Genomic DNA, 24,208 nt, shown 5'->3' with positions numbered 1-24,208 from the left:
AGTCTGGAAACCTTTAAACGTACTCTGAAAACACACCAGTTCAGACAAGCCTGTAATTTGCTATAGGCAGCACTGAAGGCACACTGGCTCACCCACTAATCCTTTTGTTTCCTCCCCACTACCCTTTAGATTGTAAGCTCGCAAGGGCAGGGATCTCCTCCTATTGTTTCTCATACTGCTGTAATTTTAACATATGTACATGTACCAATTACACATCAACTATGTATGTATCTGTATTTATTCTATTCAATGTCATGACTGTACAGTGTCTTGTATTTCTTATGTATATTTGTTCCCCATTATTTGTTTGTATTATGTACAGCGCTACGGAAGATGTTGGTGCTATATAAATAAAAAATAATAATAATAATAGGGAAAATTTTAATAGCACTATGGCAGATATGCCACTTTTTTCCATGATGCTGAATGCACATTCAACAACACATTTAGCTTGGCTTAGATGGTAAGTGAATACTCTTTTAACCCTTTCGGGACTGGCTGCCTAACCTCTCTTAAGGACTAGGCATTTTGCTGTGGGGGAGGGCACGTTTGGGGGGGGGGGGGGGGGGGAAGGCAGCCGGATCCCTAGTGGTGCTTTCTGGGCACGGTGTGTCCCCTGTAGCCCAGTGTCCCCCCTGTCACTGGCAGCCATCACTCCCCTTCCAGGCTCCAGCGATGAGCTGCAGGGGACCCTTCTGCTCCAGCCAGCATCTCTGCTCCTACTGCCGCTCAGTTCCGGGCCGCGGCTTGATGAAGTCATCAAACCAGGACCCGGCGCTGACGTCAGAGGGAGCAGAGATGCCGGCCAGAACGTAGGGGAGCGCAGATCGTCATGGAAACGGCAGGGAGGTGAGTGGATCCTCTTCCTCCCCCCCCCTCCCCCCCACTGCCGCAGCACTGTTAGTGATCACTACGATCCGCCAGCGATTCTACACCGCATCAGGCTAGAACAGCCACAAGTGCGGTGCAGAATCTAATGCACGTGGTCCAGAAATTGTTAATGTTTGTATATGCTCGATTCGAATAAGGCAGCATAGGATTTTCTGATAATCCAAATGCCTCGTCAATGGTCTATGTCAGTGTTTCTCAACATCTTATTGGTATGTACCCCTTTTAAAATCCTGTACTAACCAAGTATCCCCTAGCATAGTAAACATTATTAGAAGTACCTCTTGACAAATCTATTTTAAATCGTAGTACATGATAATTGGTTCTAAACAATTTACAAGCATTTTCTAATGCTTTTAATTAGCTAAAATTACTTATTTGGTGTTGTTTAAATAAGACTTATTTTCTAAAACTCTAAATTTGTTATTGTTGGGTAAGTATATCAAGCTCAAGTACCCCCTGGAACCATCAGAAGTACCCCTTGGGTTGGGGTATGCGCACCACATGTTGATAACCTAGGGTCTAAGTAACGTAATATCCAGGAGTCCCGGTCTTAGTTTTATTCCAAAGCGGCTGCATTGAGAGATTCCAGAATCGTTACTGCTTCCAAGGGGACCGACGTCCACATAAAAGAATCAGAAGTTTACATCGACTACAGCCATCACTATAATGGGAAAGTAATTTTTTATATTTAAAGTAAAAACTTCCACTGGAGGCAGGCGTGAACATCTGGACTTGCTTTCTATCCACTGTTCCTAAGCAATTGTGGAATTTGTGCTTGTCCCAAAATTGTTGCGCTATTTCCTCCCAACGCTGCTTGTCAGGGAAAGGTAGGTACTCTTGTTGCAATAAATCCTAAATAAGATGACAGGTATCCGTGATGATGATATAGCGGATCGTGCTTTTTCCCGACAAAAACTGAAGAGGCAATGATGCAAAGGAATGTCCTGTAGCCAAAAGCCTGTATTGAAGTGTGAGAAAAGGTTCATTAATGTATGTTTACCAAGTGTTTTTTTTTCTGTTTCACAGTTACAGATGTCTCAAAAAGGTGGAGACTGGGTCTAAGTCGGTCAAAGACAATTTCCTGTCGGAATTGGACATGGGAAAAAACTGACAGCAAAAGAGGATCTACGACGGGCATAACTACAGGGGAGTAGCCCCTGCAACTGCATGAGGGAATAGAGCTGTAAGGGGGCCCCAACTATTACTTCAGTCCCTCTGATAAAGGGGTCCATCCCTCAAATCAGGTGTTTTTTATGACTACACTTATAGCAGAGCAAGAGAGTCGCCAAAAGGATAAAACAATGTTCAAATAAAATGAGGGGAAGTGGTACTCACATCCCCATAGACGACTCAACAAGATAAACATTTAAAAATTCTTTTACTAGTGTACTTTAAACATTGTGACGCGTTTTGTGGGACTCAGCCCTCTTCCTCAGGCAGTGGAACAGGAGCAGCTGATTCATTATCAGACTGAGCATAGTGCCTCCGTGAGCCTTGCAAGATGGTTGTGAGGGTCAATAGGGGAAGGCGAGGGAAAGGGTATGAACATTAGGAAAGGTTCTATCAAAGTTTTGCTGGGGCTTCATGATTTGTAGCTATGCTCTTTAACTAGGGCCTCAACATATGCAAAATAGATGTTTACTGCCATGCTCCGGTTCTTAAAGGGACACTGTAGGGGGGTCGGGGGAAAATGAGTTGAACTTACCTGGAGCTTCTAACAGTCCCCCGCAGACATCCTGTGCCCGCGCAGCCACTCACCGATGCTTCGGCCCCGCCTCTGGTTCACTACTGGAATTTCAGAAAGTCTGAAAACCACTGCGCCTGCGTTGCCGTGTCCTCGATTTCGCTGATATCACCAGGAGCATACTGCGCAGGCCCAGTATGGTCTGTGTCTGTGCAGTACGCTCCTGGTGACATCAGCGGAATCGAGGACATGGCAACGCAGGCGCAGTGGTTTTCAGACTTTAAAGTCTGAAATTCCAGAAGTGAACCGGAGGTGGGGCCGGAGCATTAGGGAGTGGCTGCGCCAACACAGGATGTCTGCGGGGGACCATTAGAAGCCTCGGGTAAGTTCAACTCATTTTCCCCCGACCCCCCTACAGTATCCCTTTAAGACCTTCTCAAGAGTCACGTGTGTAAATGAAATATATATAAAATCTTGACACGCTACCAAAAACCAAAACAAAACTGTTTTACACAGATGTTAACTTTTTTTTTGCAGAACTGAAGACAGTCTGGAGCTGTCAGCCATACTATCTCAGAAAAAAAAAAAAAAAAAAAAACACATATATAAGTAGATAAAAACTTGCTCTACTTACGTAACATACTGTATGTATTGTAGTGTCCACGTTTTGAGTTTAGTGATGTTTCTATAGCAAAAAAAGAGAAAATCTTTCTTAGGATTCTCCATTTTCACTATGTCTATCTAGAAGCCAATCCTGATGTCATTTCCTCCCTTAACCTCCTCTGCCTGATTGTATATGCATTGCCCTCCTCCCAGTCTTCAGGCACTCCCACCCAGCTCTGCAATAGAAAGTGCATTGTTTCAGCATGAGAAATATTGGCCAATCAGAGAGGAACAGAGGTGTGGGAGGGGAAAACAGAAGGAAAATCAGGCTGCATTAGTTAAGTCTGAGGGGAAAGTAAAGAAGAAAAAAAAGAGTCAGGTAAACTGGGGAATGATCATTTATCAACAAGAAAAGGAAGAGTGATTTTTACATTTTGGATTGCCTGGTTATCATCCGTATTACTTGTTTACCAGATAAAAGAATTGATTATTGATTTTATGCCCCGCAGTTACACTTTAAAATGGGACTACTGAAAGCTGTGACTCAAGGGAATCAACTGACATTGAGAGTGAAGCCTCTGATACCCAAATGATGGACAGTAGTCCTGAAACACTGGATGCTGTGGCTGCTGAATCACTTCTTCCTACCCCTCCTCAGCCGTTCAAAGAGGCAGAATATGACCATAAACTAATTGCATCCCTTAAAGGATACATCCAGAAAACTAAACTTAAAAATAAAAGATCCACTTACCTGGGGCTTCCTCCAGCCCCTGGCAGCGGTCCTGGGCCCTCACCAGAGCTCCGCTCCCCGCCGGTGGCCCAGAGTCCCCTCCGGTACCAGAGGCCTACTTGCGTTCCAGCGTGTGGCTCATGTAGTCGCGCTGACGACATCCGGACTGTACTGCGCAGACGCAGTTGCTCTGCGCCTCCACAGTACAGTCCAGATGATGTCAGTGCAACTCAGTGAGCCGCATGGTGAAGCGCTAGCAGGTGCCGACCTGGCAAGGTCAGTATCTTCCCTGGAGGGGACCAGGAGCTGCAGCGAGGGCACAGGACAGCTGCAGGGGCTGGAGGATGCCCCAGGTAAGTAGATCTTTACATTTTTTTTATTCTGGACCTTCCCTTTAAAGCATGTCATGTGCAATTTAGACAAGTCAGCAAGCTCCTTCTTTTCAATTCCTGATGAGTGTGCTTCTAAGATCAGAAATAGTCCCTCAAAAACACCAGTTTGCCGTGCGTAAAGAAATCATGCATTGCATAGACCGATATGTGCCACCTAACTGAGAAGAATCAGCAGTACCACAGGAACATCAGTTTAATATTGCACATACATGCGCTCCAGGCCCATATGCCCCTTCTCTGCCATATCCTCCCTACCAATACTACAGCCCACCCATGCAAGATGTTTCTAGTGTCCATCCTAGCTCACATGGTCCATATGCAAGAGCTAGACTAGTACACCGCGTGGGAGCAGCCAACCACTCCCAAACAATATTCAACCCAAAATGTCAGGGAGAATCCTGTGTACACTGACCTTACACCAGTGGCGAGGACAGGAGCGTAACTAGAAATCACTGGGCCCCCCTGAAAAACTTTGGATGGGCCCCCCTTCCCCTCTCGCTTTCTGCACAGGTAAACTGAGAACCAATGTTATTCATTTGGCTCGTGCACAACTTGAATGTGTTTTCCCCATGCAGATAAAAACAGACAGCAGTGAAGCACTGCAGGCATTTTCTCAATCAATTACATTAGCTTCTGTGATAAAATGTGCATGTATTCACATACAAACACACATACAGACACACATGGTCTGTCCATATCTGATGGAGCAGAACTGGCTCTGCCGACTTCTCCAGCATCTCAACAGTACACAGCACTTGGGGAGGGGTAGAGAGGGTGGGGGCTGGATTCTGTACACAAGAGCCTGCTACACACTGAATAGGACTGTCTACACATTTTGTATGATTCCTTATCAGTGGCTGAGCAGATACAGTCATTAGAACAATTGTTCAGAGAGCAGAAAGTTTTTTTCTCTCCCTGCCCATAGTTGTCAGTCTATTCGGACAGGGAAAAGAAACTTCTCCCCCCATGGGGCCCCCTGCAGCTGCATCCCTTGCAGGGTCTATTGTTACGCCTCTGGGTGAGGAGACAAAGCAATGAGGACAATTAGGACAGGACAGTGATTGGAGAATCACTAACCACCTCCATGTAGGATGAGGCTCAGCAGATATTGATTACAATTAGGTTATTGTATAGCTAAATCCTCATACTACATAGAGGTGATCAAATTGGTCAGTGATTGGGCACTCATTATTAAAAGTGTGTACGTGTACCAGACATACTGTAAGTGAGAGGTTTATAGGTACACTTTAAAGTTTAGGTTTCTTACACTTCAAATGTGTCCATTTAAAAGTTTACCTTAAACTTCTCATTAGCCTCTCTGTTGGACACATGGCCTTCCTCAGATGCCGATATCTAATGGGTAACACGGCTCGGGGACTGTCAAACAGGAAGCTGAAGCTAAAAATAAGATCATTTTGTAATTAATGTTTGTAGGATAAAAAGGTTACACTTTCTTTCAAACACAGTAGCACTTTATAGATAACTAGCCAACCCGCGTCGTAGCATACGCCGCATCTATCTATCTAATAGAGTACGTGCCTCAACCTTGAAGCAAGAAGAAGTTGGCTTTCCATGAGAAAATGTATGCATGCTCAAACACCAAGTTTAACCCTAGCAAGTCTGGCTTTGCAAATCCGGCCTAATTGGCTATTCATGAGGCAATGCTCATGCAAATATGCATTTGCTTTCGCATGCCAAACTATGCAGAGTCAAAAAACCAATACTGCAAAGTGCTCTCTCGCTGCCTGGGAACCACAGCGGCACCCCGGAGTGGGAGGCTGGGTGGCGCAGCTGCCCCCCCCCCCCAAGCGTGGCCAGCGCTGGGGAGAGCCGTCCGCACCCACCTCCTAATATTAAAAACAGCCACTTACCTTAACGTCCATTGGGTTCTGCTACATGCGCATTAATTTTCTCATGGAAAGCATTTTGTGCAGTTTGTATCCTTTGGAGGCAGGTGGTGGATGGCTTGCTCCGGTGGTGTGAACCCTGGAGTGAGTGCGCCTGTCCTCCCCCCCCCCCCCCTCTGGAGTGCTGTATGTGAGCCAGCCCTGAGCTCTAAAGCTCGGGGTGACCCATGCTTCTCTCCTTTCTCATGTGGTGCCCCCAAATTAATGCGCATGTAGCAGAACGCAATGGACGTTAAGGTAAGTGCCTGTTTTTAATATTGGGAGGTGGGTGCAGACGGCTCGGGGGGGGGTCGTCCACGCCACCCAGCCTCCCCCTCCGGGGTGCCGCTGTGGTTTCCAGGCAGTGAGAGAGCCTGGGACCCTGCGGTCCCCCCAGTTGTATAAAAAGGGGGCATTGGGAATCCTCCCCGTGGCGCTCCTGGAGGCCTGGAGCACACCAAAAACTGCTAGCAGATCCGCAAAATGCTAGCAGATTTTGAAACGCTTTTTCTTATTTTTCTGTAGCATTTCACCTAGCATTTTGCGGTTTTGTAAAGCGTTTTTGGTGTAGTAGATTTCATATATTGTTACAGTAAAGCTGTTACTGAACAGCTTCTGTAACAAAAACGCCTGCAAAACCGCTCTGAACTGCCGTTTTTCAGAGCGGTTTGCGTTTTTCCTATACTTAACATTGAGGCAGAAACGCATCCGAAATCCAAAAAAATGCCTCACCCCGGGAGTATGCGTTTCAGCAAAACGCCTCCCGCTCTGGTGTGCACCAGCCCATTGAAATACATTACCCAAGCGTATCCGTAGCCGCAAGTGGATCGCAAAACGCTGCCGAAACCACTCTGGTGTGCACTAAGCCGGATAGCATGTAGCAGGGTGACTGCTTTGTGGTATTGGTTTGTGCATGCATTTGCTTGAGCATTGCCTCATGAATATCCAATTAGGCCAGATTTGCAATGTCAGACTTGCTAGGGTAAGGCCTCTTTTCCATGGACTGTGAATAGGCAGTGAAATGGCTCTCAAACTCTCACAACTGCTCACTGCTGCCTGGTAACTGCTTGCTGCTGCCTGGTAACTGCTTGCTGCTGCCTGGTAACTGCTTGCTGCTGCCTGGTAACTGCTTGCTGCTGCCTGGTAACTGCTTGCTGCTGCCTGGTAACTGCTCACTGCTGCCTGGTAACTGCTCACTGCTGCCTGGTAACTGCTTGTTGCTGCCTGGTATCTGCTCACTGCTGACTGATAACTGCTTGCTGCTGCCTGGTAACTGCTTGCTGCTGCCTGGTAACTGCTTGTTGCTGCCTGGTAACTGCTCACTGCTGCCTGGTAACTGCTTGCTGAGCACACAGCTCAACAGTCCGTGGAAAAGAGGCCTTAAACTTGGTGTTTGATCACGCATAAATTTTCTCATGCAAAGTACTTCTTCTTCTTGTTTGAAGGTTGAGGCACTTAGTCTATTATATATATAGATAGATAGATAGTTCACATTCTAAGTTTGCACTTTCTTGGTTCACATTTGCAGTTTATCTGCAATATTGCACAATGTTTGCAAGGTTTGCACTTTGTCTCTGCTTTTTCTACCTTGTTACCAAACAAAAACACAGAAGAAAAAAACAAACACAGGGCGAATGTAGGCATAACTTACCCTAGCAAGTCTGACATTGCAAATCTGGCCTAATTGGATATTCATGAGGCAATGCTCAAGCAAATGCATGCACAAACCAATACCACAAAGCAGTCACCCTGCTACATGCTATCCGGCTTAGTGCACACCAGAGTGGTTTCGGCAGCGTTTTGCGATCCACTTGCGGCTGCGGATACGCTTGGGTAATGTATTCATGTATGATTATGGTGGGGAGAGTGCTGAACAACCGCGTGCCTCTGTTACTGTGTTAAGTGCACAGAAGTATGTGGAGAAGGACTTTGTGGTAAATCTTGCTCAAAAATATGTCTTGTTGAAGTGTTATCCAAAGCACAACCAGAAAGTGTCATTAAATGTATGATATATTAGACTAGGGGTCCCCAACCCCCCGATCCGTGGCCCACGGCCGGGCCGTGGGCCATTTGCAGCTGGGCCGCGGGTCTCTCTGGCCACTCGCCGCCCTCCCCTCCCCCTGCTGTGTTACTTTAGCTGGTGGCTGCTTCATCTTTTATAATGTCTGGTCAGCCTCCTCTTCCATGCCCCGTCTCCTTACACAGCAGCACTTCTCCCGGCTGCTGTGAATAAGCAGGAAGCAGAAGAGCAGCTTCCTGTAGCGGCGATGTATATCACCATAACCAGGGGAACAGCTGCCCTGCTTATTCACAGCAGCCGAGAGACGCGATGTTGTGTAAGAGGAGGGGGCTGCAGGCAGCAGGGGATGGCAGTGAGGTAGTGATCAGGCCGGAAGGGGCTGGAGGAAGCCCCAGGTATGTATAAATATTTTATATCCCCATCTCAGGTACACTTTGAAGGTAAACCAGAAATTAAGAAGTACTGTATTTACTCGAGTATAAGTCTAGAAATTTAAGTCTGATTCACTTCATAAAAGTATAGGGGTCAATTTATACACGAGTTACAGGCAACATTTAATCAGTAATGTGTGTACTAATAGTGACATTCCCATTTTCAGCAATTTACACTGTGGTAAGTGATAAGGAAAGGCCAAGAAAACCCAGGTCTGAAAGTCCTATCCACAATAATTAACAAGGAAAGGGGCAGGGGGGAAATACATGGCTGCATAAAAGGGAGTGAATAATTGCAGCACTTGGGGGCCTGGAGGAGGTATTGGCTGCACTTAAGGGATAGGAGGGGTTAATGGCTGCAATACTGTATGCAGTGCAATCATTAAACCCTCTGGAGCCCCAAGTGCAGCCATTAACTTTGCTGGGTAGACTTATACTTGAAACAATAAAAAATAAACATTTCAACTCAAGAGGGTTGAATATTGGAGTAGACTTATACATGAGGTCGACTTGTATTTGAGTATATATATATATTACTAGCTGATTGCCCGGCGTTGCCCGGGTATGTATTTGGCTGGTGTTGGCTCCGCCTACTTTTTCTAACTCTAACACATAATTACTCACTGACCAAGTTTGTGAGCTCTGCGGTCTTTGGTATCAATGATCTGCTTTGAAATGAAACAAATCTGATTGGCTGTGTGTGGCTCCACCCCTTTTCTGAATTTGAACCCCAGTCACACAATAACCAACTGTACCAGGTTTGAGGCCTGTGCCATTAACAGTTCAAGAATGGTAGCAATTAAATATTCCCCTTGAAAAGCAACAGATGAAGTTTGATTCACTTTTGTAGGCTCCACCCACTTTTCTGAATATTAATCCCAGTAACCAACTGTGCAAAGTTTAAAAACCCTGCCATTAACAGTGTAAGAATGGCTGCAGTTTACATTTTCCCAGTGAAATGTGTATTTGTCTCCACCCACTGATGATCCGGCGTTGCCCGGGAATGTATTTGACTGGTGTTGGCTCCGGCCACTTTCTAACCCTAACGCACAAACACTCAATGACCAAGTTTGTGAGCTTTGGGGTCCTTGTCATCAATAATTTGCATATTCCCATAGAAATGAAACAAATCAGATAGGCTGTTTGTGGCTCCGCCCCTCTCCAGCATTCAAACCCCAGTCACCCAATGACCAACTGTAGCAGGTTTGAGGCATCTGCTATTAACAGTGTAAAAATGGCAGCAATTTAAATATTCCACTTGAAAATCAACAGGTGAATTTTGATTGGCTATTATAGGCTCCACCCACTTCCCTGAATATTAATCTCAGTCACCCAGTGACCATCTGGGCAAAGTTTGAGAACCCTGCCATTAACAGTGTAAGAATGGCTGCAGTTTATATTTTCCCAGTGAAATTTGGTTTTGGTTCCGCCCACTATTTGTAACCTAGACACACAGTCACTCAATGACCAATTTTGTGAGCTTTGGGGTCCTTGGCATCGATAATTTGTACTTTCCCATGAAATGAAACAAATCTGATTCACTGTTTGTGGCTCTGTCCCCTTTTCTGAATTTGAACCTCAGTGACCCAATGACCAACTGTACCAGGTTTTAGGCTTGTGCCATTAACAGTGCAAGAATTGCAGCAATTTTAATATTCTCCTTGAAAAGTGACATGTGATTTTTGATTGGCATTTTTAGGCTCCACCCACTTTTCTGAATATTAATCCCAGTCACCCAGTAACCAGCTATGCTAAGTTTGAGAACCCTGCCATTAACAGTGAAGAAGGGCTGCAGTTTACAATTTCCCAGAAAAATCTGTTTTTAACTCCACCCACTTTTTATAACCTTGACACAGTCACTACTCAATGACCAAGTTTGTGAGCTTTTGGGTTCCTGGCATCAAAATTGTGCTAATGGAAGCAGTTTATCCAGCAAAGAAATCTGGTTCTTTTTGGCTCCGCCCCTTTACTGAATTTGAACCCCAAACACTTAACAACCGACTGTAGCAGGTTTGAGGCCTCTGCTATTAACAGTGTGAGAATGGCTGCAGTTTCAATATTCCCCTTTAAAATCAATAGGTGAATTTTGATTGGCTCTTGTAGGCTCCACCTACTTTTCCGAATATTAATCCTAGTCACCCAGTGACCAACTGTGTGAAGTTTGAGGACCCGGCCATTAACAGTGTAAGAAAAGCTGCAGTTTACATTTCCCCATGTAAAAAGTTAGTTGTTTTTGGCTCCGCCCACTATTTCTAATCTTGACATACAGTCACTTAATGACCAAGTTTATGAGCTTTGGGGTCTTTGGCATCAATAAGTTGCATTTTACCTTTGAAATTAAACAAATCTGATTGGCTGTTTTTGGCCCGCTCCCTTCAGAATTTAAATCCCAGTCTCCCAGTGACTGACTGTAGCAAATGTTAGGCCTCTGCTATTAAGAGTGTATGAATGGCAGCAATGTAAATATTCCCCTTGAAAATCAAAAGGTGAATTTTGATTGGCTGCTGTAGGCTCCACCCACTTTTCTGAACATTAGTCCCAGCCACCCAGTGGCCAACTGTGTCACGTTTGAGAACCCTGCCAATAACAGAATGGCTGAAATCAATCTAACAAATCTGATTGGCTGTTTGTGGCTCCACCCCTTTAGTGCATTTGGACCCCAGTCAGCCAATGACTGACTGTATCAGGTTTGAGGCCTCTGCCACTAACAGTGTAAGAATGGTAGCAATGTGAATATTCCCCTTGAAAATCAATAGGTACATTTTGATTGGCTGTTGTAGGCTCCACCCACATTTCTGAATGTTCATCCCAGTCACCCAGTGGCCAATTGTGTAAAGTATGAGAACCCTGCAATGTAAAAAATGAAGTTGTTGGCACCGCCCACTTTTTCTAACCTTGACATACAGTCACTCAATTATCAAGTTTATCAGCTTTGGGTTCCTTGGTATCAATACTTTGTATATTCCCATTGAAAAATAAACAAATCTGGCTGTTTGTGGCTCTGCCCCCTTCCTGAATTTGGGCCCCAGTCACCCAGTGACCAACTGTACCAGGTTTGAGGCATCTGCTTTTACCAGTATAAGAGAATGGTAGCAGATGAAATATTCCCTTTGAAAATCAAATGGGGAATTTTTATTGGCTGTTGTAGGCTCCACCCACCATCCCAGTCACCCAGTGGCCAATTGTGTAAAGTATGAGAACCCTGCAATGTAAAAAATGAAGTTGTTGGCACCGCCCACTTTTTCTAACCTTGACATACAGTCACTCAATTATCAAGTTTATCAGCTTTGGGTTCCTTGGTATCAATACTTTGTATATTCCCATTGAAAAATAAACAAATCTGGCTGTTTGTGGCTCTGCCCCCTTCCTGAATTTGGGCCCCAGTCACCCAGTGACCAACTGTACCAGGTTTGAGGCATCTGCTTTTACCAGTATAAGAGAATGGTAGCAGATGAAATATTCCCTTTGAAAATCAAATGGGGAATTTTTATTGGCTGTTGTAGGCTCCACCCACCTTCCAAAATCTTAATCTGTCACCCAATGACCAACTGTGCAAAGTTTGAGAACCCTGCCATTAACGGTGTAAGAATGGCTGCAGTTTATATTTTCCCAGTAAAAGTTGTTTTGGCTCCGCCCACTTTTTGTAACCTCTACACACAGTCACTCAATGACCAAGTTTGTGAGCTGTCAGGTTCCTGGCATCAAAAATGTGTGAATGGAAGCAGTTTATCCACCAAGGAAATCTGATTGGCTGTATGTGGCCCCGCCCCTTTAGTGAATTTGGACCCCAGTCACCCAATGACCGGCTGTAGCAAGTTTGAAGCCTCTGCAATTAAAAGTGTAAGAATAGCAGCAGTTTAAATATTCCCCTTGAAAATCAATAGGTGAATTTTGATTGGCTTTTGTATGCTCCACCCATTTTCTTGAATCTTAATCGCATTCACCCAGTGACCAAGTGTGGCAAGTTTGAGAACTCTGTGATTAACAGTCTAAGAATGGCTGCAGTTTACATTTTCCCATTTAAAATGAACGGCTGAAATTTGATTGGCTGTTTTATGATCCACCCACTTTTCCTGGATTTGTAACCTCGGTCACCAAGTGACCAACTGTGCCATGTGTGGGGACTCTGGCTTGATTACTGTGAGAATGGCAGCCTTTTACATTTTTTCCATTGACTTGAATGGGTGGAATCTGATTTGCTGTTTGTAGCTCCGCCCAGGTGTGCAGGGGGGCCGCGAGACCCCCAGAACATATCATCCCAGGTAGTAAGGGATCTGTGTACCAAGTTCCGTTCAAATCGGTCAAGCCGTTTTCGCGTGATCGCGGCACATACACACACACATACACACACACACACACACACATACATACATACATCCGATTTTATACATATAGATTTTCTTAAATTCATGCAGAAGATACTAGACAACAAACATGCCGAGCCAACACCAAGTTGGAAATCTAAGAAAGAATACTGGTACCTGCACTTGAGTCAAACACAGTGGTGTTTGTGGTGGTGGACTTAAGTGCATGATTCCAAGGAGCTTTCCTGAATAAGATGTATCTCACAGGACCACATTTTACTAACAGCCTCATAGGGATACTGGCACAGTTTAAAAAGGAATCTGTCAGATTTATGGTCGATGTCCAACAGATGTTTCATTGTTTATTCGTCTGAGAAGAGCATCACCATTACAATTAAAGATTCTTATTCTTATCACTATAATAACATCAGTAATTAAGTTATCTAGTATCGTATGAGTGTCCACATTTTTGGAAATAGCCTATCTCTTGCCGTAGCAACTTATGGTCTAAGAAGAACTGCCCAAGAAGGAGAGAACACATATGGCTCTGATGTTGAACAGTTTGTTGAAAGAGATTTCTATTTCAACCACAGGCTTAAATCTCTAACCACCGAAAAGGAAGCTCAAGAGAACTAAAGGGCTCTTGTCTCAGGCCAGCTTGAGATGTCATAAAATTGCATCCAACAGTGGTGAGGTTATGAAGGCCTTCAACCCTTATAATTATGCCTCCGAATTAAAAGATCTTGACTAAAGAGGAGATGGGATTCCCATGCAAAGTAGTCTTGGCTTACACTGAGATGTTGCTTTAGACACCCCCTCCTTCAGAATTTCTGAGGTTCAGAGACCCTTTACCAGTAATGAATACCCTATATGACAGATTGGGCTTTGTAAATCCAATCACAATCCAAGAGACAGCTCACCGAGGGTGAAAGAAATTGGGATGACCCAGTTCCCATTGATATGGAAAGGCTCTCTAAAGACCCTTAAACGTATTTGAATCCCACGATGCTGCCCTCTCATTTCTGTGTCTATAGCTCAGAGAGGAGAAATTCACTTATTTTGTGACACCTCTACTAAAACCATTGATGCAGTAGCATACCTTAAGATTGTTGACAAAGAAGAGCAACCTCACTCTGGCTTCTTGTATAGCAAGGTCAAATTGGCTCCCACACCTATACATACTATTCCCAGACTTGAATTATGTGGAGCTGCCCTGGCTGGGGAAGTTGACGATTTCCTATAGACTGAAATGGATTCTGAGCCTGAAGTTGACTCAAAATGTCATGGGTGGCAAATATGTCAGAATTCACCTTGAAAGTCGCAGCCCAAGTCAGCAAAATTCTGCATTGCTTTTTAAAGAGACTCCGTAACAAAAATTGCATCCTGTTTTTTATCATCCTACAAGTTCCAAAAGCTATTCTAATGTGTTCTGGTTTACTGCAGCACGTTCTACTATCACCATCTCTGTAATAAATCAACTTATCTCTCTCTTGTCAGACTTGTCAGCCTGTGTCTGGAAGGCTGCCAAGTTCTTCAGTGTTGTGGTTCTGTGATGCATCTACCCCCTCCAGGCCCCTCTCTGCACACTGCCTGTGTATTATTTTATCTCTTATCTTTTACAAGCTGGATAAATCCTCCTCTGAGCTGGCTGGGCTTTCACATACTGAGGAATTACATACGGGCAGAGCTGTCTGCACTCTGCAGGAAGAAACAGCCTGACACTTCAGTGGAAGATAGCTGCAGGGGGAAAGAAACACACAAATGATCTCTTGAGATTCAAAAGGAGGGGTGTATACAGCCTGCTTGTGTATGAATGTATTTTCTATGTGTGGACATACTGTACATCAACCTACTTCCTGTTTTGGTGGCCATTTTGTTTGTTTATAAACAAACTTTTAAAAACTGTTTTTAACCACTTTTAATGTGGCGAGGAGCGGCGAAATTGTGACAGAGGGTAATAGGAGATGTCCCCTAACGCACTGGTATGTTTACTTTTGTGCGATTTTAACAATACAGATTCTCTTTAAAGTTCAAGAGGAAATTCAGTGCCTTTGTAGTAAAAGATACATTTCTAAGACCAGCTTTACATCAGCTTGAATCCCATAAGGTAGATGTGAGAATCATGAGAGCTGGAGCAATCAAGACCTTATTTGAACCCATCACAGAGGTTATGTTGCCTTTACCTGTGGAACATCAGTTTGATCTCTTTCCTACTGGTAAAGAGACTTGACACCCTGACCCTGGAGACTGTTAGGCCCGGTTCACACTTGAATTACAGTGGCAAATGGATCTGATCATCGGATCCGTTTTCACACCATTTCCATTCTGTTCCCGTTCCGCTGCTTCCGTTCAGTTTACCCACATCCCCCCATCTTTAAAGTGGGGTTTGCCCCTTAGAACAGTCCTTTTGTTCACTAATAAACCAATAAACACGCACACCCCTCTCCTCGTGCGGGATGGCCCTGCACGCGGGCAAACAAACACCAGCTGTGTGTGGATGGATGCGTGCAGACCACCTAGCTATCACATTAAAACTGCCCAGATTCATCCATCTTACTCATACAGGATGGGAGGACAGAAACTACAAATAATCCTAGGACTTCCAGTATTCTTAAGGAATGTGGTGTAAATGTAATGTAGATGCAATCATCTTTATTTTAAATGATTCTTGCAGGCTCTAGAGACCAAACTCCTATACACATGACCTTTGAGAATATGGGGCATAGAAAGTACTGCCTCTTCTATCCTTACCATACCACATCCTATATTATATTATACTATATATTTCCTTCACAAAATGTATCATGGGGATGTTAGTCACTGATATGTGGAATTGTATTTATGTGTGTCATATGTACTTAGTCATGTTTTTTAAAAATGGTATCGTGACTCCCATGTTTTTTATATATTTTTTTATATATTTTTATACATTTTGATACTAGAATGTATTATGTGCATGTGCATATACATACCTCCACTATAGATATGCAATTTAAATTATTTTTTCTGTTTTTATGCTTCTTTTACTTTTTACGGTTTTATGTTTTATATGTTTCTTATGCTTTCTATGATTAGTTCGTAAACTGATTAGTTCTGAGTGCTGTATGTTTTCTTTTGATAATCCTAAAGGCATTGTCACTGACCAGAGGAAGCGGTTTTGACCGTGAAACGCGTTGTCTTGATGCAAAATAAATAGAATTCTAAAAACCAACAAAATTCCGTTTGTATACTTCCCGACAGGGGACCTCTAGAAGGTAGGACCACACCATTTCTGTTAAATGCTGTATCTACCATATAGAGTAAGACATACCACTACGTTCACCGGGCGCCTCCTACCCTTTCCATAAATCTATCAAAACCCCTAGTCCTAGGGGGAGATCCACATCGACTTTTCGGAGTAGCGACCAGGAACAAAGGCCGAGTGGGGACGGTACTTCCCTACAGGCGCGCACGAGTGGTTGCCTCACCTTGCAACCCATTCTTGTGAGTATAAAATCTACTGTCTTTTAACTATTTCGGTACCAATTAACGTACTACACCAGATTGGGCTCCCGGACCCCCTGTGCTTTCTCTTCCACTACCTCTACAGTGTGAAGAAACGTTCTGTTTCCTCATTACCCCGAATGCAGCACTTCAGCTTCCGTTTCGCTGGGCTCAGTGGTCCAGAAAAATTGCTGCAGAACCAAAGTTTGGAGTTCAGCGCATCGTGCAGAACGAATCCATTTGAACTGACAGATGTGTATGGATCTATAGGTTAACATTGGATCCATTTGCATCCATTTGGATCTGTTTAGTTCAGACTGTTTTTTTTTTTACTGTCAGTGTGAAGCGGGTCTTACAGCTGTGGCAAGTTTAGAACACTGAAAGTTCGTATGCCTGTTTTTTCTCTCTTTATTTTCCAGATCCTAAAGACAATTGCGTCTACATTATGGACTTGTATGTTTATGATACACATTATGCAATTTACTGTGTTTACTGCAAAGTATTGCACTGTCCGTATAGTGGTACCTACTGATACCAGATGGGGAGTGTGCTGCCACTGCAGCTTATTGAATTATGTGTATTGGTATGCTCCTCTGTTTCCCCCTCCCATTCTGTAAGAATTAGTATAAGCTATCGCTAGCCACTTCCTGTTTTCCTTCCTGAGGTGATCTAGTTGTAGTTCTGTATTGCAGAGAGTAGGTTTGAAGTATTAAAGGGAGAGGATCAGTAGACCAGGCAGGCAATCTGCATTAAATATATATTACAAGGAAATAAATATGGAAGCCTCCATTTGTCTCTCACCTTGGGTTCCCTTTGAGGTACACTGTTAGGCAAAACAAAAGAACTCTGAATCCATATTATTATAAATGGCACTTACCTGCCAAAAAGAGACATCAGATCCACCCTTCTGGCATGTAAATGACAAAACACATAACCTTAGAGAGCAAAAAATCTCTAAGATCTACATTAAATATCACAGCAATGCCTTCCACAGAGACTGCATTTCTGAGATACTCACCTTCACTACTCGCCCCCCGTATGCAAGTGAGGCAGATAATCAATGCCATGCAAACTACACCCACAATGGGGATTAATACATCGGATGCTGTTTTTGATTCTGAAGGAGGAGAAAGAGAAAAAAATCACAGGAGAGAATAAAAGAAGGAACTTTAACAAAAAAAAAAAAAAACTTACCTTTCATTTTAAAGGGGGACTCCATGGCTGAAAAAAAATCTCCTAAGTCATACAATATTGCATCTTTCAATCCATTTTCAAATCCCTTTTCCTCTTGGCTTTGCAAGAGGAATACATTCAGCCTGTTGAACCCTTTTCCATGGACCGCATTCCAATCAGAACATTGAATCAACACTGCAGGGAATTACCTAGCAATTATAGCCATGGATGCCCTTCAATGAAAGGAAAGCATCGAAGCCCTCTTTAAAGTGAACCAGAGACGAAGCACCCTCATGTATTTTACCATCTGTATCAGTGGGAACATTAGAGAAAACACCTACCCTGCTGTCTGTTTCATTTTTAACTATTCAGCTTGCTTCTAATCAGCGCTGATAAAATCCCCGACTGAGCAGTCTGGCTTTGCTATAATGATTCCTGAGCAGAGCCAAAAGGGGGCAGGCTTGGGCTTGAAAAGACACCAGAGAACACAGACTGAGCTATAATAACTCCTGAGCAAAGCCAGACTGAATGCTCAGTCGGGGATTTTATCATGGCTGCTAAGAAGCAAGCTGAACAGTTAAAAATGAAACAGAGAGCAGGGTAGGTGTTTTCTCTAATGTCCCCATTGATATATATGGTAAAATACATGAGGGTGCTTCATCTCTGGTTCACTTTAAATGCAGGTAATAGAGTTTGCCGTGACCAGGGTTGGATTTCTGGGAAGGCCACCAAGGCCCAGGCCTTGGGCAGCAGCAGGTCGAGGGGCGGCTGGACATGGAAGAGGGATTGCTGCATGTGGAAGAAGAGAATGTAAATGAGAGCAGCACAGAGAAGAGGGGAGCTGCTGCCCAAGAGATCTGTATATAACTGAAGGGCTCTGCTGTACACATGAACGTTACACACGGAAGAGGGGGCTGCACAGGGTGCTGTACAAGAAAGTTGGCATAGCGGGGAAAAAGTATAAATCCAGCCTTGGCCATAACTACTTCCTGAGGTAGGATTTTCCAGATTTTAACAACTCTTCGGGCTCAAACCCACTAGCAGCCTTTTCTAAGCCCTAGTGATTTGAAAAAAGATTATAAAATCAGATCGCTCAAGTGAGATCACACCTATAGCATTACATTAGCAAGAGCTTTTCATATCACAAAGCGCTCAGACAAGTGCCCCTAGTGGGTTCCAGGCCTTACTCTTTCTAAATAGATGGCAAAAACGTTTTTCTCCCATCGGCAGATTATGTCCCCTTGTCCATACCCTAGGGACAAAAACACATCTGCCAAGCTTTTATATTGTCTTCTTTTATATTTATACATGTTAATCAGGCCACCCCTCAGCCCCATTTTCTGCAAGCTAAAGACACCCAGATAGTCTAGCATTTATTTTTTTTTGTAATAAAACTTTTTATTTAAAACATAATATAAATACAAACAGCTGAAAGTCAAACAGACAGCATGTGCAGCTTTCAATGCCGTAGGATGAAGAGGATATCAAGCAAACAGTGAGGAAACATCAGGTATAACACCAATTCCTAACAGACGATTGGTCTTATCAAATGCACAAACCACTATGGAGTCTATGTATTGGGGCCATTCCGTGAGCCCCAAGAAGAACACTTTACATGTATATAGTGTGCATTAAAGTGAACCTTAAAGGGATACTGTAGGGGGGTCGGGGGAAAATGAGCTGAACTTACCCGGGGCTTCTAATGGTCCCCCGCAGACATCCTGTGTTGGCGCAGCCACTCACCGATGCTCCGGCCCCGCCTCCAGTTCACTTCCGGAATTTCTGACTTTAAAGTCAGAAAACCACTGCGCCTGCACGCCCGTGTCCTCTCTACCGCTGATGTCACCAGGAGTGTACTGCGCAGACACAGACCATACTGGGCCTGCGCTATGCACTCTTGATGACATCAGCGGGATCGAGGACACGGCAACGCAGGCGCAGTGGTTTTCAGACTTTAAAGTCAGAAATTCCAGAAGTGAACTGGAGGCGGGGCCGGAGCATCGGTGAGTGGCTGCGCCAACACAGGATGTCTGCGGGGGACCGTTAGAAGCCCCGGGTAAGTTTAACTCATTTTCCCCCGACCCCCCTACAGTATCCCTTTAAGTGTAAAAAATAAATTGAGTTTTACTCAACTGGGGCTTACCTCAGCTCAGCCCCCTGCAGCTGATCGGTGCCCACGAAGAGTCGCTCTGATGCTCCGGGTCCCGCTGGCGGCCACTTCCGGTTTCGCCGTCAGGACCCGTCAGGCTGGGGAACACGGCTGATACTACGCGTTCCCAGCCAAAAATAGCACCTCTATGCGGCCATATGGCCGCATAGGGGTGCTATTTTGGCTGGAAACGCGTAGTATCAGCCGTGTTCCCCAGCCTGACAGGTCCTGACGGCGAAACCGGAAGTGGCCGCCAGTGGGACCCGGAGCATCAGAGCGACTCGTCGTGGGCACCGATCAGCTGCAGGGGGCTGAGGTAAGCCCCAGGTGAGTAAAACTCAATTTATTTTTTACACTTAAGGTTCACTTTAACCTCATCCAGCAGTATGATTAGTTAAGGATTTTAGGCTCTAAAAGCAGTGCAATTTTTTCACAAGCTTTTAGACCCTAAAAGCAGGGGGAGGGGGGGAATCATACCACTAGATAGGTCTGTGACAGTCCTGCACAATGCACATTACTCAACTCCCCTGGATCCAGAGCTGCAAATCTCCTTCTGTCCATCAGGTGGCACTCTACCCCTATAGTGAGATTGCCGACTGTCATCAATCTCACCGGTGGGATCCAGAGCCTCTGAGGACCAGAAGAAGAATGGCTGCCAGTGTCTGGGTCCTGGGGGAGGTGAGTTAGAATCGCTGCCATGCTGTGCTGTGTATTTATACCTCCCAGTCAGCTACCCCAAATCTGGCTCGGGGGTTATCGCTCTGATCTGTGGATTTCTGGCCCGAGCCTGCCTTTGGGTTACTGCTAAGGAGGTCAAAGGATACCCGAAGTGACATGTGACATGATGAGATAAACATGTGTATGTACAGTGCCTAGCGCACAAATAACCATGCTGTGTTCCTTTTTTTCTTTTTCTACCTGAAAGAGTTAAATATCAGGTATGTAAGTGGCTGACTCAGTCATGAATCAGACAGGAAGTGACTACAGTGTGACCCTCACTGATAAGGAATTCCAACTATAAAACACTTTCCTAGCAGAAAATGGCTTCTGAGAGCAAGAAAGAGTTAAAAAGGGGAATTTCTTATCAGTGAGGGTCACACTGTAGTCACTTCCTGTCTAAGTCAGGACTGAGTCAGCCATTTACATACCTGATATTTAACTCTTTCAAGCAGAGAAAGAAAAAAAGGAACACAGCATAGTTATTTGTGTGATAGGCACTGTACATACACATACCTATCTCATCATGTCACTTCGGGTATCCTTTAATACCTTCACCAGTTTTGAGATGTCTGGGATAGTAAAAATGTACAGAGAAAGAAGGAAAAAAAGATAAGGATAAATAATAGATAACACTCTCCTCTGGTCAGCTGACCATATACATCAAAATATTACATTCTCTTAGGTGTGTAAAAAACATCATGCTCCTCGGAAAAAAAACAAAAAACATTTCCACAGAGATCAATTCTCCATCAAGTTGGACCTTGATCTGTGAGAGTTTTTGCCTCTGCAAAGTCCCTATATTTGTACCAAACTGCCCATTTCCCAACAAAAACCCTCCATCCTGTCATGAGCGTTATGGAACAGATCATCCATTCTACTCACAATATTTAATTCTGTAAATATCTGGAGCATAGTAGGGATAGAGGAACTCTTCCAGTTCCATGCTATTAACAATGATCATTAGAGTACCTGTGAGTAGGGGAGTAACAATAGGGGATGCAAGCCAGGCAGCTCAGGGCTGTTTTGGGGGGGCAGGAAGAGTCGCAGCATGAGGGGAGAGCATTGGACATCGGCAGGGAGGGGGTACAGTCCCCTCCCTCCTCTCAGCCTCTCCCCTCAGCGCTCCCCCTCCAGCTTCTATCACAGTGGCAGCAGCAGTGGGCAGTGGGCAGCAACACATAGCTCCATCCACCGCCGGAGGTTCTGCTCTCTGATTTCTAGTTTCGACCCTACCTGTGAGGTTTTTTTGGGCCTGGGAAACAGTCATGAACTCACCTTCCGTCTGTGCCCACGTTCTCCCTCCGACTATTTGCAGCTCTCCAACACTGATGATGCACCCGTTGAATCTTGGTGTGCATGCGGCAGCCAGAGGGGATGAGCACATCTCTCCTCCCATCCTGCATACCTGCTGAGAGGTGGATGAAGATATTGTCAGCTGACATGCCTAGTCAGCCGACACTCAGACAGGTATGTTGCTGCTGTATTATTGGTGCTCAGTGTGTGTGGCTGGCCCCTGATTGGATTCTTGGGGTATTTAAGCACTACTCTTCCCATTTGCTATTGCCCATGGTGGCGTCACCTATAGCTAGTTGCTAGGTGCTCATCTGTGCTATTAATGCCTGTGGGTTGATCAATAAGATTTGACCTTTGCTTGTGCCTGGATTAGTCTTGTTGCCGCCTGGACTGACCTCTTGTCTGCTATTGACCTCCCGTGTTTGCAGACTGAACTTACCTTTTGCTTGATTCTAACTAACCGTGTTTGCTGCCTGGAGCAATCTCTGCTTGCTCTGGATTACAATATTGGATTACTCTATATGAGTTCTGATCTGTTGTGTAGGATCCCTGGCTTAAACCCGTCACTTGCTCGCGTGGGTACTGTTGGTTTTATTGCCTTCTCCTTATCAGACTTTATACCTCGGACAATAAAACCTGGTTTTAACCGAAGTCAGGCAGATGTAGCTCTGTCTCCTGTTCAAGTGCGGAAGCGCCACACAGGGTGAAAACTGGAGAATTGAGACTGATGTGAAGGTGGGAATTCCAGCAGGCCTCAAAAACACTTTCCCCGGAAGTAGGTTTAACAATGAGATTTCAGGCTTGAATGGGAGTTTTTCTGAATACAGGAATTTGTTGAGATCAAAATTGCTCATCAGAAGGGTTGTATAAGGGGACATTGCCACCAAAAATGAGGATAGATACATGTATCTGGATCTCCCGCATGTGTCAGTTTTACCTGGTTTGAATTTGGCAGTTGGAATGGGGCACCTACACCATCTTGCCATACTCCTGTAATTGCGTTCCTGAATGGATGCAGATATAGTGGCATTGTGTGTGTTAAGGTAAATATTTTTTCCCACTGCTTCCCTTCTAACTTATGCCTGAGATACGAGTCCCACTTGGACATCATATGGGGTAACTAGGTGGTGCTAAGTGAACAGATCAAGTCAGAGTAGAGAACCGAGATCTTGTGGTCCATGGACCCTGATGAAGAGCATAAAGATTGAAAATAGTGTGAAGCTTCTGTGAATATCTGACCTGGGTGTCAGTCCTAAGAAGCAAAAACAGGTTGCGCTGGGCAAATATGATCCGTATATAAATACAAATGTACCAATAATAATTCTATAGTACCAATGTGCATAAAGTGTATATAAAATGTTATTCCTCATACATAAAAATTGACAATTTAATAGGAAGAAGTTTTTTGGTATAATCTATAGAACAACAATTCATAACAACTCAGTACCGCTTCATAATTCATGTGTATTGTTACACAATGCAAAAATCATTCATGCATACATAGACTACCCAATGTGTGCTTTATAAAATAGGTAAAAATTGGTGAACGATAAAAAGTCGTAATAGATATTGGGAAAATTTTTGGATAAATATATGAAAATCAATGAAAAAGGTCAGATTATAAGTAATGACCTGCAGTAGGTTCTTTATAGGTGCAGCTCCGGTTTGGCTAGATCAATTAGATGATGGTCAAATCCATTAGCAGTTCCTGCGTAGTTTAAGCTGTGTAATTAATATGAAGTTTATATAGCATTTGAGTAAGCAGCTCCTCATATGATTGTCACTGATAGATACATACAGTTCCTTTGTGATAATTGTTGCCTCCGTAGTATGGTGCTGCGCTGTGCGTGTAGTGTATTGTATACTCACGCTCCCAGCTGTTCACGCTCCATAGGGCTTCAAGTTCCAATTCAAGTAGTATGTCAGAGCTCCTGCCGTCAGCTCAATGACTCCTAATGACTCTTCCGCACTACCACAGTAGAGTGTAGTGCTTCCGGATGATGGCTGATCCTCTTCCTGGTGACGTCACCTGCGTCTCACGTCACTGTTGCCAGGTTACCGCTATTATGCGGTTTAGTTTGCGAACTATGTTTAGAGCGCTTCAGGGGGAATAGAAAGTTCCACTTATAGCAACTGTTGTCATGAGTGGAAAAAAAGGGTGGGCTTACGCGTTTCAGCGGTCTCAGTCCGCCTTTCTTGGAAAGTGAGATTCTACCATCTGCCTTAATTTAGTAGCTTGTCTTTATACCTGTTCTAGTATGCTAATGTCCTTCCTATAGAGCGGTGCCTAAAACTCTACCCCATACTCCAGATGTGGCCTCACAAATAAGTTATACAGAGGGAGTAGTATTCCAGTATCTCATGGTTTTAATTTCGTTTTATGTATACCAGAAATGAATTTGTTATAGCTGCTGCTTAGCATTGTACATTATTACTTGTTAATTATTTT

At 44.2% G+C, this 24,208-nt stretch overlaps 1 protein-coding gene across 1 annotated transcript in view; it reads right to left on the bottom strand.

Moving 5' to 3' along the window:
- Positions 1–1,135: 1,135 nt before the first annotated feature.
- LOC137527286 (uncharacterized) overlaps positions 1,136–24,208 on the bottom strand; it is a 45,497-nt gene continuing 22,424 nt past the window's right edge. Inside the window, exons 5-8 of the mRNA XM_068247795.1 lie at positions 17,443–17,541; positions 5,597–5,698; positions 3,210–3,260; positions 1,136–1,849 (exon numbers count right to left, since the gene is read on the bottom strand). Coding sequence (XP_068103896.1) covers positions 5,640–5,698; positions 17,443–17,541 — 158 coding nt within the window. The 3' untranslated portion in view covers positions 1,136–1,849; positions 3,210–3,260; positions 5,597–5,639. The remainder of the gene's footprint in view (positions 1,850–3,209; positions 3,261–5,596; positions 5,699–17,442; positions 17,542–24,208) is intronic.

This window comes from Hyperolius riggenbachi, chromosome 8 (assembly GCF_040937935.1).
Source record: "Hyperolius riggenbachi isolate aHypRig1 chromosome 8, aHypRig1.pri, whole genome shotgun sequence".
Lineage (NCBI taxonomy): Eukaryota > Metazoa > Chordata > Amphibia > Anura > Hyperoliidae > Hyperolius > Hyperolius riggenbachi.
This window is presented reverse-complemented; position numbering and strand designations above follow the sequence as displayed.